Below are 15,739 nucleotides of genomic sequence, written 5' to 3'. Positions count from 1 at the left end.
TCTAGCCTTCTATGGTGCTGGGGTCTGGATCACAAAGCCAGGACTTCCACTCCCTTCCCAGGCTGTGCGGCGACACTCGGTGCTCACGGCTCTTAGCCGTCTCGGCTCTCCCCTACAGTGACATCCCATCCAACAAGAAGCTACGGAGAGAAGTGACACCCGCTGGTGGCATCGAGCCGGGGCTTTCTGTCCCAGGCCTGCTGCCCTGTGCTCTCATTCCTGACCTCCTCTGCTCAGACTGCCTCGTTGCAAAATCCCACATCTAGGGCAAGTCCATTTTTAGAAGGAAAAAGTGAAGATATTGAGCAGCCTTTCCACTCCTCAGGAGAGTCCCAGACATCTGTCTGTGCAGCCAAAGTCCCCAGAGAAAGCATCTTCAAAACGGCCTCTGGCCTTGGCCATGGGCTCGTGGGTTGGAGCGTCGTTCTGTACGCCACAAGCTGGCAGGTTCAACTCCAGGTCAGAGCACACGCCCACATTATGAGTTTGACCCATGCTCAGGGCACCTGCGGGAGACAACCGACTGATGTTTCTCTCTCACATCGATGGTGTTCTCTCCACCGCCCACCCACCCCCCCCCCCCGCCCCTTTCTTCCTTCCTCTCCCTTCCACCCGGGTACCAGAGGTAACAAGGTGGAAAAGAGGCCGCAGCTCAGGGTCCGAGAACTGGGACCTCTCCTTCCTACAGCCGCTCCCACCCTTCCAGAGCTCTGACCTCCTCGCGCACCACGCACACCTGTGGCTCCCTGCCAGCCGCACCCTCACCCCTCACGGCGCCTCGTTCCTGCCATGCTCGCGTTAAGAACATTTTATTGCCCCCTGGTTTTCATTATTAATGAAAAGGGACCAGAATGATCTTTCCTAAAGTTCAGAGAGTCTATAAAGACAAGAAGCTGAAATGCCACTTTACTCGTTCTGGAGACGGGTGATACAATTCTGTCTTGTGGCAAAATGAAAGCAGAGGAAAGCGAAGTCGGAGATCACCCTCATCCGCTGCGTGCCTTTCCAAAGGGCTGCAGAGAAGGCAGTGGTGTGACCCACCCGGCCAACCCGCTACGACCCCCTGGAGTCCTCCCCACGCCCACCGGGGCCACGCCGGCCGGTGCAGGCTCCATGAAGGAGTGAGAGCAGGGCGCCTGGGAGGGTTTGGGGCTACAAGAGCCTCTCTGTCACCATGCTTCCCAAATGTCCAGAATCATAGTCAAGGTGGAAACGGGGCCACGCTTCAGCTCTAGCCTGAAAATGAGGGACATGAACTGAGCTGTTTGGAAGCTCCGAGCCCCCAGTCTGGGAGCAGATGCCTCCAAACAATGGGGCCAGGAGCACGAGGTCGGGCCCTGGCTCCACCACCAACCAGATGACTCCCAAAGACACGCTTCTCCTCCCATGAAGCACAGACAGCTGACGGAGGCAGGCTCAGCTGGAGTTAAAGAGCCTGGAGCAATGCCACTTTTACTGTCACCAATTCAAACGCTCCAGAGCACTTCTCCACAAGCAGGACTAGCGGACGAGCCGAGTGGCACGGCGCTTCGCCAACACACCACATCACCGGTGTCCCGGGAAGGACGGTGAGACAGGCCACGGTGGCAGCAACCTCATCCCACACAACTGGCATTTGGGGGGCTTTCCTGTGCCTTAGGCTGCCATGAGGTCAGGGGACAAGCTGTCTCAGGGAGAGGGGGATGGGGCTCTTTGAAACTCAGCACCTTCCCTAGCATTCCACGGATTCCACCCATTAGCCTGAGACCCGCAGTCCCGGAGGTTTCGGGGGAATCCACGGTGTACGGCAGCCAAGTCAGGGGAACGAAAGCTGTCCATGGCTCCGTAACCTCACTGAACACCTGCAAAACCAGCACCACTCAATTCCTCCCGCTACGTCCCCCAGGAAACTCGCCTGGCAGGTGAGAGCAAGCACCGCCACGTACGAACACGTGCGTGGGGCTGAGAAGCTTGAAACCACGGTCAGGGACTCACTGACACCGCAAACCAGTCAAGATTCATCGATACGGGGCTGAAACTGCCACAGGTTCATCCTGCTGAGGCCTCTGTGACAGCTGACAACGGGGGAGGGCAAGACAGCGGCAGAAGCCGGCCAGCCCAGCTGGTCCCGCCACACTCATCGAGGCTGGAGCCACAACTCCTGGTGGCGGTGCAGCCAGCTTCTCAGATCACCCCCTCAGCGCTGCCCACAAGCTGCCCTGCACACTCACTGATAAAGCCTCGTCCACAGTGAGGCCCCAGGCTAAGACCCGTCCACCAGGCCAGCGCTCCTCGCAGCGGCTGCTGGGCTGAATGCACGAAGTGACGGGGACCAGCTGCATGGTCCTGCGGGCTGAGCTGGGGACACTGGCAGCGGTCAGATACACCCCGACCCAGCGCAGCAACTAGCAACTACAGCTCTGCCCTGAGCAGAAGCACCTGGGCAGCTGGTGGGGCAGAGGCACCGCATCGGCCCACGGCAGTTGCGTCTGCACACCCAAGGCCTCTTCACATGAACATCCTGTGAAAGGCAATCTTCCCCTTCCCAGGAGCTGCAGTGCTATCAGCAGAGTCATCTGCAGGCAGGAAGGACACTGAGGCATATCTATATCCTCACTCATAGATAAAAATATGAGCCCTAATTAAACTGTATGAACTCAGAAGAGTCCAGAAATAGACCCGTGCTTATATGGTCAACTGTTTTTTTACAAAGAGATCAAGGTTTGTGCTGAGACATTTGGAAATCAATAGAGGGAAAATGGACCTCAACCCTCACCTTACACCATTCACAAAAATTACTCCAAATGGATCACACATCTAGACAAAAAAGCAAGAACTCTAAAGCTTCTGTAAGGAAACAGAAAAAGATCTTTGCAACCTCAGGGCAGGCAAAGAATCTTAAGATACAAAAAGTATAAATCATAAAAGGAAAAAAACTGATATATTGAACTTAATCAAAATTTTAAACTTTTGCTTTTCAAAAAGAACTATCCAGAAAATGAAAAGACAACATATAGACTGGGAGAAAATATCTGCAAAATATATCTATAACAATAAAAGCATAACATGCTAATTAGACCTGACAGCCGAATGACCTTCCGGATGAAGCCGGGGCTGCGAGGGTCCAGCCCCTTGCACGAATTTTGTGCATCAGGCCTCTAGTATTTGATAAAAGACTTATAACCATCTATCTATCTATATATATAAAAACCAAGCGACCCGAATGACCGGATCGACAGGTACGACTGGTCGCTATGACTTGATGGGGGTAGGGACACATGGCCAACTCCCGTGGCCCCTCCCCCAGGCTGGCCCAGGCCCTGATCAGCCTCCCCCAACCCGATGGTGGGCAGGGCCAGCCGGCCCACCTTCTGTGGCCCTTCGACCTGGCCCCGGCTGGACCCCACACGTGCATGAATTCGTGCACCAGGCCTTTAGTAACACTACGGTGTCGGGTGAATTTCCCGCCAAAATATAAGATGGCGCGGGCAATTATTTAGGTTTCCCGCGCAAAATCAGGGATTTTTATGATACCTATTACCCCAATGGGTATGAAACGGTTCGCATACGCAGGTAGGTATCTTTGTGAACGGCAAACAAACAAATATTTGGTAATACGCAGTTACAATCGGCCCGAGTTTACACGTTTCCCGCACTCCACCGCAAATCTATATGAACCGAGTTAAGACGGCTCCCGTGGAGTACGAGCAATTCACGCGAGCCGTCTTAACTCGTTTCCCGCACTCCAAGTGGTAATATATAAAGAATTGTTACAATTCATTAATTAACACACACACACGGTGCCCTAACCAGTTTGGCTCAGTGGATGGAGTGCTGGACCTCTGACTGAAGAGTCATGGGTTCAATTCCGGTTAAGGGTGCATACCTCGGTTGTAGTGCAATCCCTAGCCCCGGTAGGGGTACATGCAGGAGGCAACCAATCTATGTGTCTCTCTCACATCAATGTTTCTATCTCTGTCTCTCCCTCCTGCCACTCTCTCTAAAAATCAATGGGAAAAATCCTCAGGTGAGGATTAACCAAAATTAAAATTAAAAAAAAAATAAGGTGATTTTAAAAATGGGCAAAAGATTGGAAGAGACACTTTACAAAAGCTATATGAATGGCCAATAAGCACATGAAAATATGCTTGACATCATCAATCATTAGAGAAATACAAATTAAAAGCACAATGAGATTCTATAACATACACATTAGAATGGCTAAACTAAAAAACTGAGAATACCAAGTGTTGTCAAGGATGTGGAGCAACAGAAACTCTCATACATTAATGCTGAAAAGGTTAAATGGTGCAACCATTTTGGAAAATAGTTTGACAATTTCTTATACAGTTAAACATACAGCTAAGGTATGACCAAAGCATTCCACTCCTAGGTATTTATCTAAGAGAAAGGAAAGCATATCTGCATACAAAGACTTGTATGTTCATGGCAGCATTACTCATAATAGCCGCAAAATGGAACCTGGTCACTGGATAAATAAACTGTGGTATATTCATACAAGAGACTGTGGGTAGGGGGGAGGGAAGTTGTGATAGAAATATGTGTAGCTCACAAAGCCTAAAATATTTACTACCTGGGCCTGTATGTATATATGTTATGTATGATAATAAAGAAACCACACAAAAAAGACTGTATAGTATATTATTCTATTTACATGAAATTATCTAAAAGCCAGAACTTTAGTGATAGGGAGTAGATTGCTGGTTGACAAGAACTAGGAGGTGGGGAGAGGACTGATGTAATGGGCACAGAGAAAGTTTTTGGGGTGATGGAAATTTTCTATATTGTAATTGTAGTGTTGGTTATATAAGTTAGAACTCACCTGTACAATTCATCAAGTTGTATACTTAAAAATAATTACTCTTACTGTATGTAAATTCTACTTCAAAAAAGCTGATTAGACTGGAAAAAAAATTCAGAGGAACCCAGAAATATAAAACTGCCATATGACCCAGCAACTCAAGAGAAATGAAACTTACAGCCACACAAGACTGGCACACAACGTCCTTAGCAGCAGTTGGCCCAAACTGGAGACAACCAAAATGTTCATCGACTGGTGAACTGAGAGACGGGATGTGGTGCAGCCATACAGCGGAATACTCGTCAGCAATAAGAAGGAATGAAGTACTGCTACATGCCACCACATGGATGAAACTCAAAAATATTACGCTCCTTTGAAAAGCAGCGGGCCACAAGGAATTGCACAGTGTACGATTCCACTTAATGTCATAGCGACAGACAGATTAGTGGCTGCCTAGGGCTGGAGGTGAGGTTAACAATAAGAGGCCACAATGGATCCCATTTGGGGGATAAAAGTGCTCTAAAAATCATTGAATTATACACTTGAAATGGGTGAGTTTTAGGATATGTAAAATATACTTCAAAAGCTTGGTTTAAAAAATATCTAACCCAGACCCATCTACACTAATGAAAGAGAAACATGGTAATTGGCGTACGACCGCTACCCTTCCCATTGGCTAATCAGCGTATCCTTATGCAAATTAACTGTCAGCCAAGATGGCGGCCGGCAGCCATGCACTGAAGCGAGCAGGGAGGCTTGCTTCCTCCAGGAACTGCAGACTCCAACGTTCCCCGCCTCACTTTCCGGACTCTCAACTGCAACTCTAAGCAACTATTACTATGTTGCAAATAAGAAGCTGAACAAAACCAGCTGTCAGTCAGCCCCGGACCGCAACATTGTATCCATGTTTTCAGCAGCGAGGCCTCAGAGCTAAAGCTGGCCCAGAATAAAAAAAAATAAAGAAAACAAGGAGCGGTTGGGAGCTTTTAGTCAACTGCCAGCGGGAAAACAGCCCTCAGCCCCTCACCCAGACTGGCCAGGCACCCCAGTGGGGACCCCCACCCTGATCCAGGACACCCTTCAGGGCAAACCAGCCGGCCCCCACCCGTGCACCAGGCCTCTATTCTATATAGTAAAAGGGTAATATGCCTCCCGGCACTGGGATCAGCGTGACAGGGGGCAGCGCCCAAACCCCCTGATCAGCCCTGCTCTGTGCCTGATGGGGGGGAGCTCCCCAATCCCCTGATCGACCCTGCTCTGTGTGTGACAGGGTAGAACCATAACCTCTCCATCGGCCCTGCCCTGAGTGTGACAGTGGCGGTGCCCCAACCCCCTGATTGGCCCTGCTCTGTGGGTAATAGAGGGTGGCGCCTCAACCCCCCTCCATGGGCCTTGCTCTGTGTGTGACGGGGTAGAGCCATAACCTCCCCATTGGCCCTGCCCTGAGTGTGACAGGGTGCAGTGCCCCAACCCCCTGATCGGCCCTGCTCTGTGTGTGACGGGGCGGTGCCCCAGCTCCCCTATCGGCCCTACTCTGTGAGTGACAGGGGGGAGCTCCTCAACCCCCTGATAGGCCTTGCTCTGTGAGTGACAGGGGGCAGCGCCCCAACCCCCCTGATGGACCCTGCTCTGTTAGTGACTGGGGGCAGCGCCCCAACCCCCTGATCGGCCCTGCTCTTTGCGTGACAGGGGGTGGCGCCACAACCTCCCCATTGACCCTGCCTTGAGTGTGACAGGGGGCGATGCCCCAACCACCCAATCAGTCTACCCTGAGCATGACTGAGGGTGGCATTGCAACCTCCCGATCCACCCTGCTCTGTGCATGACAGGGCGGTGTCCCAACTCCCCAATCGGCCCTGCTCTGAGCCTGACCAGGGGCTGCACCTAGGGATTGGGCCTGCCCTCTGCCACCCGGGAGCAGGCCTAAGCCAGAAGGTCATTATCTCCTGAGGGGTCCCAGACTGCGAGAGGGCACAGGCCGGGCTGGGGGACCCCCCCTCCCCCCGCCGAGTGCACAAATTTTTGTGCACCAGGCCTCTAGTCTATATTATAAAAGGCCTGTGGCCATAACACCATAACGACCAAACGACCGGTCACCCGGAGGTGCATTGATGGGTCTCACGGCATGGCGGGTCTGGGGTCCCGCTCCCGCAGCGGCGCGGCGGAGTATGGGGTCCCATGGCGTGGTGGGTCTGGGGTCTCACGCGATTTCACGTGCTGGGCCTCTAGTGTATATATAAACAACTAATTTTTACTAAAGTGACAAATAATTCAATGCTGGCACAACTGGATATCCACAAAGGGAAAAACAAACCGTAAGTTTCACCTAACACCACACACAGAAATAACAGAATGAAACAGATCTCAACATAGTAGTGAACACTATAAAACTTCTATGAGAAAAACTTTCCAACCTTGGGGTAAGCAAAGGCTTCTTAGGACACAAAAACCCATACATTGAAAAAGAAAAGATCAATGGTTGTCATGACATTTAAAATCTTTTGCTTTTCGAAAAGCACTGTTAAGGGGGGGTGGAGGGAAGCAAGCCACAGACGGAGAGGAAATACTAACAATACACATATATGACAAGAACCTGAAGCCAGAAAACTTAAAGAACTCTTCCAGCTCAATAATTAGAAGAAAATTAAGAATGGGCAAAAGACCGAAACAGACACTTCACAAAAGAAGATATGCACATAACAACAAGCACAAAAAGATGCTCGACGTTATCAGTCATCACAGAGATGTAAACTCAGACCACTCTGAGACACCATGACACATTAAACTCCTCAAATGAAAGAGACTGACAACACCAACTGCTGGTGAGGCTATGAAACAAACGAGATCTCTCATACACTGCTGAAGGGAGTGCAAAATGGTACAACCACTTTAGAACACAGTTTGGCAGTTTCTTATAAAGTTAAACTTACACTTAACATATGACCCTGCAATTCCACTCCTAGGCATTTACTGAAGAGGGGGAAAAAACATACAAAGATTTGTATACGAATATTCACCAGAGCTTTATTCGTAATAGTGCGAAGCTGGAAACAGCCCAAAGGCCATCAACTGGTGAATGGCTAAACAAACTGGTGCGTCCACACCATGCAATACCACTTGTAATAAAAAGGAACTTCTGATCCACACAACCTGGATGACTCTCAAAAACATCATGCTGAGCGACAGAAACCAGACACGAACGAGTACATACTGTATGATTCCATTTATATCAAACTCTAGGAAAGATAGGTCTAATCAGAAGCAACAGAAAGCAGACCAGTGGCTGCCCGAGTCCGGGTGGGCTGAGATCGGCTGGGAACGGGCACCAGGGAACCTTGTAGGGTACTGGCAATGTTTACTATGTGGTGATGGCTACACGGGAGTCCACACCTGTCAAAACTCAAATCGTAGAATTGAAATCGGTGCATTTTCTTTTCTGCACATTATACCTCAATAAAGCTGATTTTTTAAAAAGTTATGTCCAGATTTTTTTTTTAAAAGGGAGCTACAGGAAGTCAGCAGTGATTGAGAACAATACCTAGCAGAGTAGATTCTAAGTTCTCTCTCTGCTCAGTTAGCAGCTGAGACCAAGGAAAAAAGCAAGAACTATGAATTCCAATTCAACTTTTAAAAATGCATCCTGTACTATTTGACACATACAAAAGGAGGTAACATTTACCTAAGTGCTGAAGCGTGATAATAAAATGAGCAATCCTAGCCCCACCTACTGTACCAGGTAGAACTTTCCAAACACCACCGAAGCTCCAGGTGTTCCTCTCCACCCAGAGGCAGCCATTATGCTAAATTCAGTGTTTATTCTAACTCCAACTCTCCATGAGCTAGGAAAGCTGGGAACATGCCCATCAGCGCAAGGACTGGATTTCTCAGCCTCCCTTTCAGCCGGCATGACCACGTGACTGAGTTCCAGCCAATGGAGAGAAAGTGGCAGTGATGTCGGCAGTTTCCAGGAAGTGTCCTCAGAAGGGAGCTTGCCCTTTCTCCTCCCCCCCCCCCCCACCCCCGTGCCCCTTGCTCACCCACAGCACAAGCTGGATGCCACCAGCCAGGTGTCAGGGACGCAGAGCCTGGGAGGAGCTGGGGCCCTGACATCAGAGCCTGCACTGCTGAGGTTTCCATAACAGAGAGGTATCCTTCTATTTTGTGTAAGCCACTTTTATTTTGGGTTTTCTGTTATTTGCAGAAGAACCTTATAAAATGAACACAGGCTGCATTGTCAGCACAGCCATAATCCTGGCTGCCACCAACCAAAGACTCTTTCCTGGCCTAAAAGACCTAGGGAACGGCTCTGCCACTCCGCTCTTTTCCCGTAACACTCGCCCGGGGCACTATCCGCACACGGCATTACCTGGCACCCACACGGCACCTCCCTGGGTGAAACACACGGCCAACACAGCGGACAGGGTGGTGGCCCCTGAAAAGCTGTGTTTTAAGCTATTTTCTTAAAAATCAGAGAAGGTTTTTTTTCATATACAAATTGGCAGCTTTTATGTAGCAAAAAGTGAGATTTGTGTGCTAAAGTGGCAGAGAGGGAAAAGGGAGAGAAAATGGGAGGGCTCCCCACTTCATTTCCTGGTGGGAACGTCACTTGCAGAGTGGCTCGCACACACCACCCCGCCCGGCCCTCGCTGCACCCCCAGGGATGCTCTCCTTCCGGCCCTCGCTGCACCCCCAGGGATGCTCTCCTTCCAGCCCTCACTGACTGGCCTTCAGGGCCCAGCTCCAGCCCTGCTTCCCCCGGACAGCCTCACCTAGCTGGCACTCGAGGGTTCCGTTGTTGGTCAACTCCTAAAGCTCTCACCACTCACACATACCACATGGCGTAGGCTGGTCCTCGTGTATTTCCCCAAACACTGCGCTTCCCTCACGTTAGTCAGTGGCAAGGCCTGTCCTCTCCTTCCACAGCCTGCACGACCAAGCACACAGGAGGCCTCGCTGGCTCCCGGGGCTGCCCCGAGCTGCTGGTTTGACTGGACAGCCTTTCAATTCTGAAGTGCATTTCCATCCCCATTTATCCACTCAACAAGTATTTCTGGAACACCTGCTAAGACAGAATCTCGGGCATAGTTCAAAAATATAAAAAGCCCTTGAGCTCCAGGAGCTCACAGTGAATGAACATTTCAGAGCATCTTGGTGGGAGTAGGGGCTGGCGGAGCCAAGGGGGACGGCCACCCTAGTGCACCCTAGCCGGAGTGGAGGCAGCTGAGACACACCCTGCAGGGGCGGAGCTGCACCTTCCCGCGGAACAGCAACCGGGCGCAGCATCTGACTGCCTTGTCTATACACTCCCAGGGGCCTTCCCTGGCCCCCCTGCAGCATCTGCTCAGGTGAGACAATAATTTTAACACTGGCCTAAGAATAATATAGTCACATAGGTAATACTGCCTCAAAAATAATTAATGATGCGTTTCAAAGTAAGAAACCCAATGTGCTTTGACTGTCTTCCAGCAGGGGGGTGGCCTGCCTCTTGCCTCCCTCTCGGGTCCTCTCATCTGACACTCCCATCCCAGGCTGTTTGCCCAGAGGCTCCTGTCCATCCTGTCTGCTCACTGCACCAGTCGTCCCCCAGATCCTGCTGTCCTTCACCTCATCGGTGCCACTGGCCTCACCTGGGCTGAGCTCAGGCACTGCTGCGTTCGCTCACCTGCCTTTCCTATCAGACAACAGCAACTGGAGAGAGCGACTAGCGAGGCCTTGTTAACCCTCCCACCCCTGGGCCTAGCACAGTGCCGGGCACATAGCAGGCCTTCCATAATACGTGCCGGCTCAGTGAATTAAGGGGGAAAGTGTATAAGGCTATATGGGCTATAAGAGAAACAACTGAGAAAGAACACACTTTCTCTCTCACGATTTCTAATGAAATGTCAAAACCTTTCCCCAACCCCATTTACATCCTATTTTAAGAGGCAACTGAAGCTGTAGGTCTGTCTTTGAAAGGCCTAAGGAAAAAAATTATTATTCCACAAAATTCACACCGGTCCTGCCTCTATCTCAAAGCTACCTTGCTTCTTGTCTCTCTGGAGGAAAGAGGAGAAATCAGCTTGGAACGAATCAATCAAGCAAACATTTATCAGGACTTTCCGTTCAGGGCCGTGCTAGGCACCGCACACACACACACATAGATTCCTGCTTCCAAGTCGAGAAGAAGAAACCAGACTGAGGAGCACAGAATGTCACATTTCCTCTGCTTTCGGCCTGGCTTTTCTTGAGCTCTCCCCGACTTCCTTCTCAGTTTATTCTCACCCCATGTGACACCAAGCTTCCCTGTGGTGCTACCTCCTCCCACTATCACAAAGCCTTCTGACTTCTTCATTCTTCTCTTTTCTGTATTCTTGTGGAATTTTCTTGTCTGTATAATTCATTTTGGCATTTAATCATGTCTTATATTATTATCCTTTTCTTGCGAGTTTGTCTTCTCTCTCCCAGAGAGCCTGTAAGATCCTTAAAGATCATGTTTCAAATCCCACCATACTGTCCTGAGCACACAGTAGGTGCTTCACAAACACTGAAGAACTGACCATTCTGGTAGGTCTCTACGTTCTCTTTGCTGACACTGGCATTTACTACCACCTCAAGTTCCACCACAATCACCAAAGAGCAGAGATACCCAAAGAAGCACCGAGTAGGACATCTGTCACCAAGCAGGAGGACGGGCTAGCCCAGAGGTGACAATCCGGGGCACTGGGCTCCTTGCAGCGATCTCGGAAAAGCTACCCTTCCCCAAGACGTGAGCATTTGGGGCTGAGCCCAGAGAATCCCATTTTCTAGACTTGGGCTCAGGGAGAAAATGTCCTTAAAAAGTCAAGAAACGTGAAGGGAAGGGCTGCCTGATCTCCAGATGTAAACCGGCAGGAACACACATGAATGGAGGCCATAAATCCCTCCCAGGACGCAGACAATGCCTCGGCGATAAGCATGCAGATTGCACACCTAGTTCAGAAACTCCCCTGAGTTTGCTTGTAATTAAGGGGGTTAGAAAGGTAAAAAAAAAATATAAACCCAATTAATCATTTAAATATTTAAAGTCAGATTTCCCCTCACTCCAGGATTAGTGTATTTCATAACGCCGGCGCAGACAGCCCTGGTTTTTACTGGGGTTCATTTTAGAGCGTGTTTAAACTCGTCAGGTTGAGTGATGCTTCCAGCAACTAATCACATGTCAAATAAAAGATATTTTATGTAATAAATTACTGCTACAAGTAATTCAAATGTCATTTATCAGTTTTATTATCAGTCAGGCAAAGTCTTCTTTCTCTATATTAATCAAAATCAAGCTTTTTTTTTTTTTTGGAGCAGTTTTGACACCTCTTGGCAAAAGTACAGAAGTGAAGAGGCAGCGCCAGCCCGGAGCTGGAGGGAGCGGGGCAGCGGCACCAGAAGAATGGCCCTCCCCGGTGACACCAAAGCGGCAGGTATTTAGAATTGCCATTCCAGTTGTTTTTACACCAGCGTCAGTGCAGGAAGGAGTCTGTCTCTAAGAAGATGTATTTTATTTTTAGGGCTGGGAGACTCTTAAAAATACTCCTACCTAAATACCTAACCGGGTAATGCTTTTTCTCAGAGCGATCCGGACAGAGGATGATTTAAACGACTGAGCCGCCCCTCCCCATCCCAGGCTTTGCCTCTTCAGGAAGACGAACAGTTTAACCCTTTGTGTCTACTCACAGGAGGCAAGCGCAGGAACACTCTGTCCTGAGCAAGAAGTTTTCAAGTAGCCGAGAGACCTGTTCGGTATTAAGCACTAGAGGAAACAGCTGGAATAGAACAGATGTGCATCTTAGAAACTTCTGCACCCCAGCTGCCACTGCCCGTCCTCAACAAATCCCACTCAACGGCTGGGCCAGACACAGTAAGCATAGTGTGGAGACTTGATCTTTGGTTAAAAGGAAACACAGAGTATGGTGAGGGACGCAAAGCAAACACAATGGGTGGGGAAGAATGCTGGCCAGGAAGGAGGAAAGAGTTCCAGGCCGACAGGCAGCTGCTACTGACTCCGGAGCCGCAGGACAAGGCTCACAACGAGGCATGTTCCTCTCGTCTCAGGCCACATGACACCAGTGGTTTGTCAGACAAGGCGACCACAGATGAGAGCATGTGAGTGTGTGTGACCTGGTCTCACCCCTTCGGCCTCATCCACAAGAAAAGCAAGCAACAGTCTAAATGAGAGCGGGCACACACAGCGAGAGGCTCTAACCACTGCCCAGCCCTGCCTCTGCACAATGATGTCGCCCCCGCTGGGGCTGAGCCAGGGAGGATGGCAGAGTGAGCCAGACAGGAGCTCCAGACCACGTGGCAAGGGTTTAAATCACACCTTTTAAAATCTGATAGCTAACACCGTTTTAAATCATGTTTTGAAAAAATAAAACTTCCAAGACAGACAATTATACAAAAGGCATTTTGAAAGATGGCAAATTCAAGGCTGAGTTACATTAAAGACACAAAACTGAGCTATTTTTCATCACTTTGGAGTCAATTTTAACCTTTTTAGACTTTGTACAGGTGACTGAAAGAAGGGGTTCTGGCTGTATTTGAGGTGTACATTTATTACTAGTTTAAAGAACCTCAATTCCTAAAACAGCTCTTATTTAAAAACAACAAAACCTCCTGTGGGTCATGGTCTCATGTTATAATTAAACACTACATACAAAAAGGACATTTATATCTAATCTGAAATTTTCTAACAGACTGCCACTGCATAAATATACATGGTATAGCCAGGATAAGAAAGGGAGGGAGGGAGGGAGGGAGGGAGGGAGGAGGGGGCAATCTAAATCTACTAATATGAACTTTAAAAAATAAAATTGGGAGGCAAGTTATTTTAGCGAGCAAACGAGAATGCACTCATGAATCCAAAGTTCATGTTCGTTCCTCTTAGAGCAACAATAACATGCAAAAGCACTGCTCTAAGAAAATGGAAACTGAGCCAATGCGTACTTTGATAGATTCTTACTTGTAACCATAATACTTGACACAACACATTAATAAACTCATTTATTCTGGTCCCTCGTCTCTTCTTCTTAAACCTTTGTCACAGACTTCAAAGTTTGTTTAGAAGGTTTGGGTGTGTCACATTCTTCGGGAAAAACACAGGAGCCGCCGGCTACGCCTCCCAGCTCCCCGGCTTGCTGAGTCTGGGAGAGGGGAGCACTGCCCTTGGCCAGAGCCCTGCGTCCAATCAAGGTGAAAGCAGGGGCTGGAATGGGCGACTTACTGTATGGCTGAGACATGAGGTGAGGGGGCTGGACAGGAACCACCTGTGTGGCTGGGCCCAAGGCCGCAGGCTCGTCGGCCGCCGTGCCCGACTGCTGGAAGGCCACATCGATCTCTTCGTCCGTCAGCCCTGGGGGAGAAGAGCACATGATTGCAGGTGAGTACCTTGCCCACTGCCCACGGCTGCTACGAAATCTGCGTTGAGAAAAGACCCCGAGAGCCACGGAACGCCTAGCATCCTGGGAAGTTGCCTCTCCGATTTCGGATTCTCTGGAACCTCTCTCAGTTGCAATTTAACCTTAAGCGACAGAATATTAGCCTCAACACTGCTTCCAAATGTGGCTCATTCAATTTCCTTAATTTATCCTTGAGTTTATTGCTGCTTTTGAAGTCGCTCTGTACTGCAATTCTCCATTCTTCCCCTGAAAACAGATACCATCAACTGCAAATGTGGCTCATTTTAATCTGTAATGGTGTTAAAAAAAAGAGGGGAAAAAACTAACAATAATGCATGAAAACAGACAGGGAAACAAAAAACTAATTATTGGGTGAGACGACTAATTAGTCTAGATCGTTTCCGAAGACGGGAATAATTTGCTTTATTTTATGACAAATGCAGAAATAAAAAGAAAAATCAGGACTGACTGTGATTAGTATGAATGGGATATAGAATGTAAAGAAGAAAATAAAACAAGAAAACAGATCAAAACAAGGCCAGGCCCAAACTTTGAGATGATTATTACTCTAGCCTATCACAGGCTGCCTATATCGCCTTTGGCTAGTTTTTCATTTTCCCTTTTTTTTTTAGTCTTCCCGACACTCTACACCACGCTGCGCACGGGACCTGAGGAAATAGCAGGGCGCCATCTGCAGTGGCTACAACATGTGGAGAGGATTTGCCCACGGAGGAACCCAGGGAGAATAAAAGGCAAGTGGAAGACCCAGGCGGACCCCATTTCCAGGGGGCACACGGCCGGAAGCTTTTCCGAGGCAGCCTGGGGCGCTGGCTCTGCGGGAGGAGGGAGGGCACCAACCAGCCCAAAGCGAGGAACAAGTGCACACACGGGTGGGAGAAACCTCTCCTGAGGGGCAGCTCGGAAGTAACGTGCGCGTGCGATCGCTCTCGCCACTAAGAGAGGAAAAGGCAGGTGGGAGGTCGCGGCTAGGCCACGCCACGAAAGACCGCTCCGGCCGGCCGTGCTGTTCCGGGAATCCCAATATCCAGGCCGGCCGCAACACGGAGCTTTTAAATGAGAGCCTGGAGCTTTTCCACATCTGGTCAGCAGCCTCCATTAGAGGCCACAGCGTGGTCTATCTGCCCCTGGGGGTGGATGACGTAAGTACAGGAGGTTCTGAGGATCAGCATCTTCCGAAGCCTGTGCCGCACGCTCCGTGCCAAGGGGCTACTAGATGGAGCACATTAATGCTCTACAGCATGGCGTGAGTGGGCTGCAGCCGCCCCACAAACTTTTCTGGGGAGGATGCCTGAACTGCTCCAACCGGCCCCGGCCCCTTCCTTCGCCTCCCTGTGCTGGGCAGCTGAGATGTGGCCCCATTGGACACTGCGGCCCTCCCCCTTCTCCGCACACACAGGCCAGGCCACAGCTCCGTGAAGTCTCTCAGCACATTGATGAGCAGATGGAAAGGCTGCCAGGGGGCAAGGAGGGTCATCTACGGGCACTGAGCTCCTTCACAATGCAAAGGCTAGAT

The 15,739-nt window shown here is 49.7% G+C and overlaps 1 protein-coding gene across 2 annotated transcripts in view; it reads right to left on the bottom strand.

The window, feature by feature from the left end:
* The window catches only part of PEX14 (peroxisomal biogenesis factor 14), a 139,107-nt gene that overhangs the window by 12,484 nt on the left and 110,884 nt on the right, over positions 1 to 15,739 (bottom strand). For both annotated transcript variants that reach the window (XM_070404063.1, XM_070404064.1), the window contains exon 4: positions 14,031 to 14,159. In XM_070404063.1, coding sequence (XP_070260164.1) covers positions 14,031 to 14,159 — 129 coding nt within the window. The remainder of the gene's footprint in view (positions 1 to 14,030; positions 14,160 to 15,739) is intronic.

The sequence above is a fragment of the Myotis yumanensis genome, unplaced genomic scaffold (assembly GCF_028538775.1).
Source record: "Myotis yumanensis isolate MYYU_CA2020_CCGP unplaced genomic scaffold, mMyoYum1.0.hap1 SCAF_2, whole genome shotgun sequence".
Taxonomy (NCBI): Eukaryota; Metazoa; Chordata; class Mammalia; order Chiroptera; family Vespertilionidae; genus Myotis; species Myotis yumanensis.
Note: the sequence above shows the minus strand (reverse complement) of the source record. Positions and strands in the feature narration are given on the sequence as shown.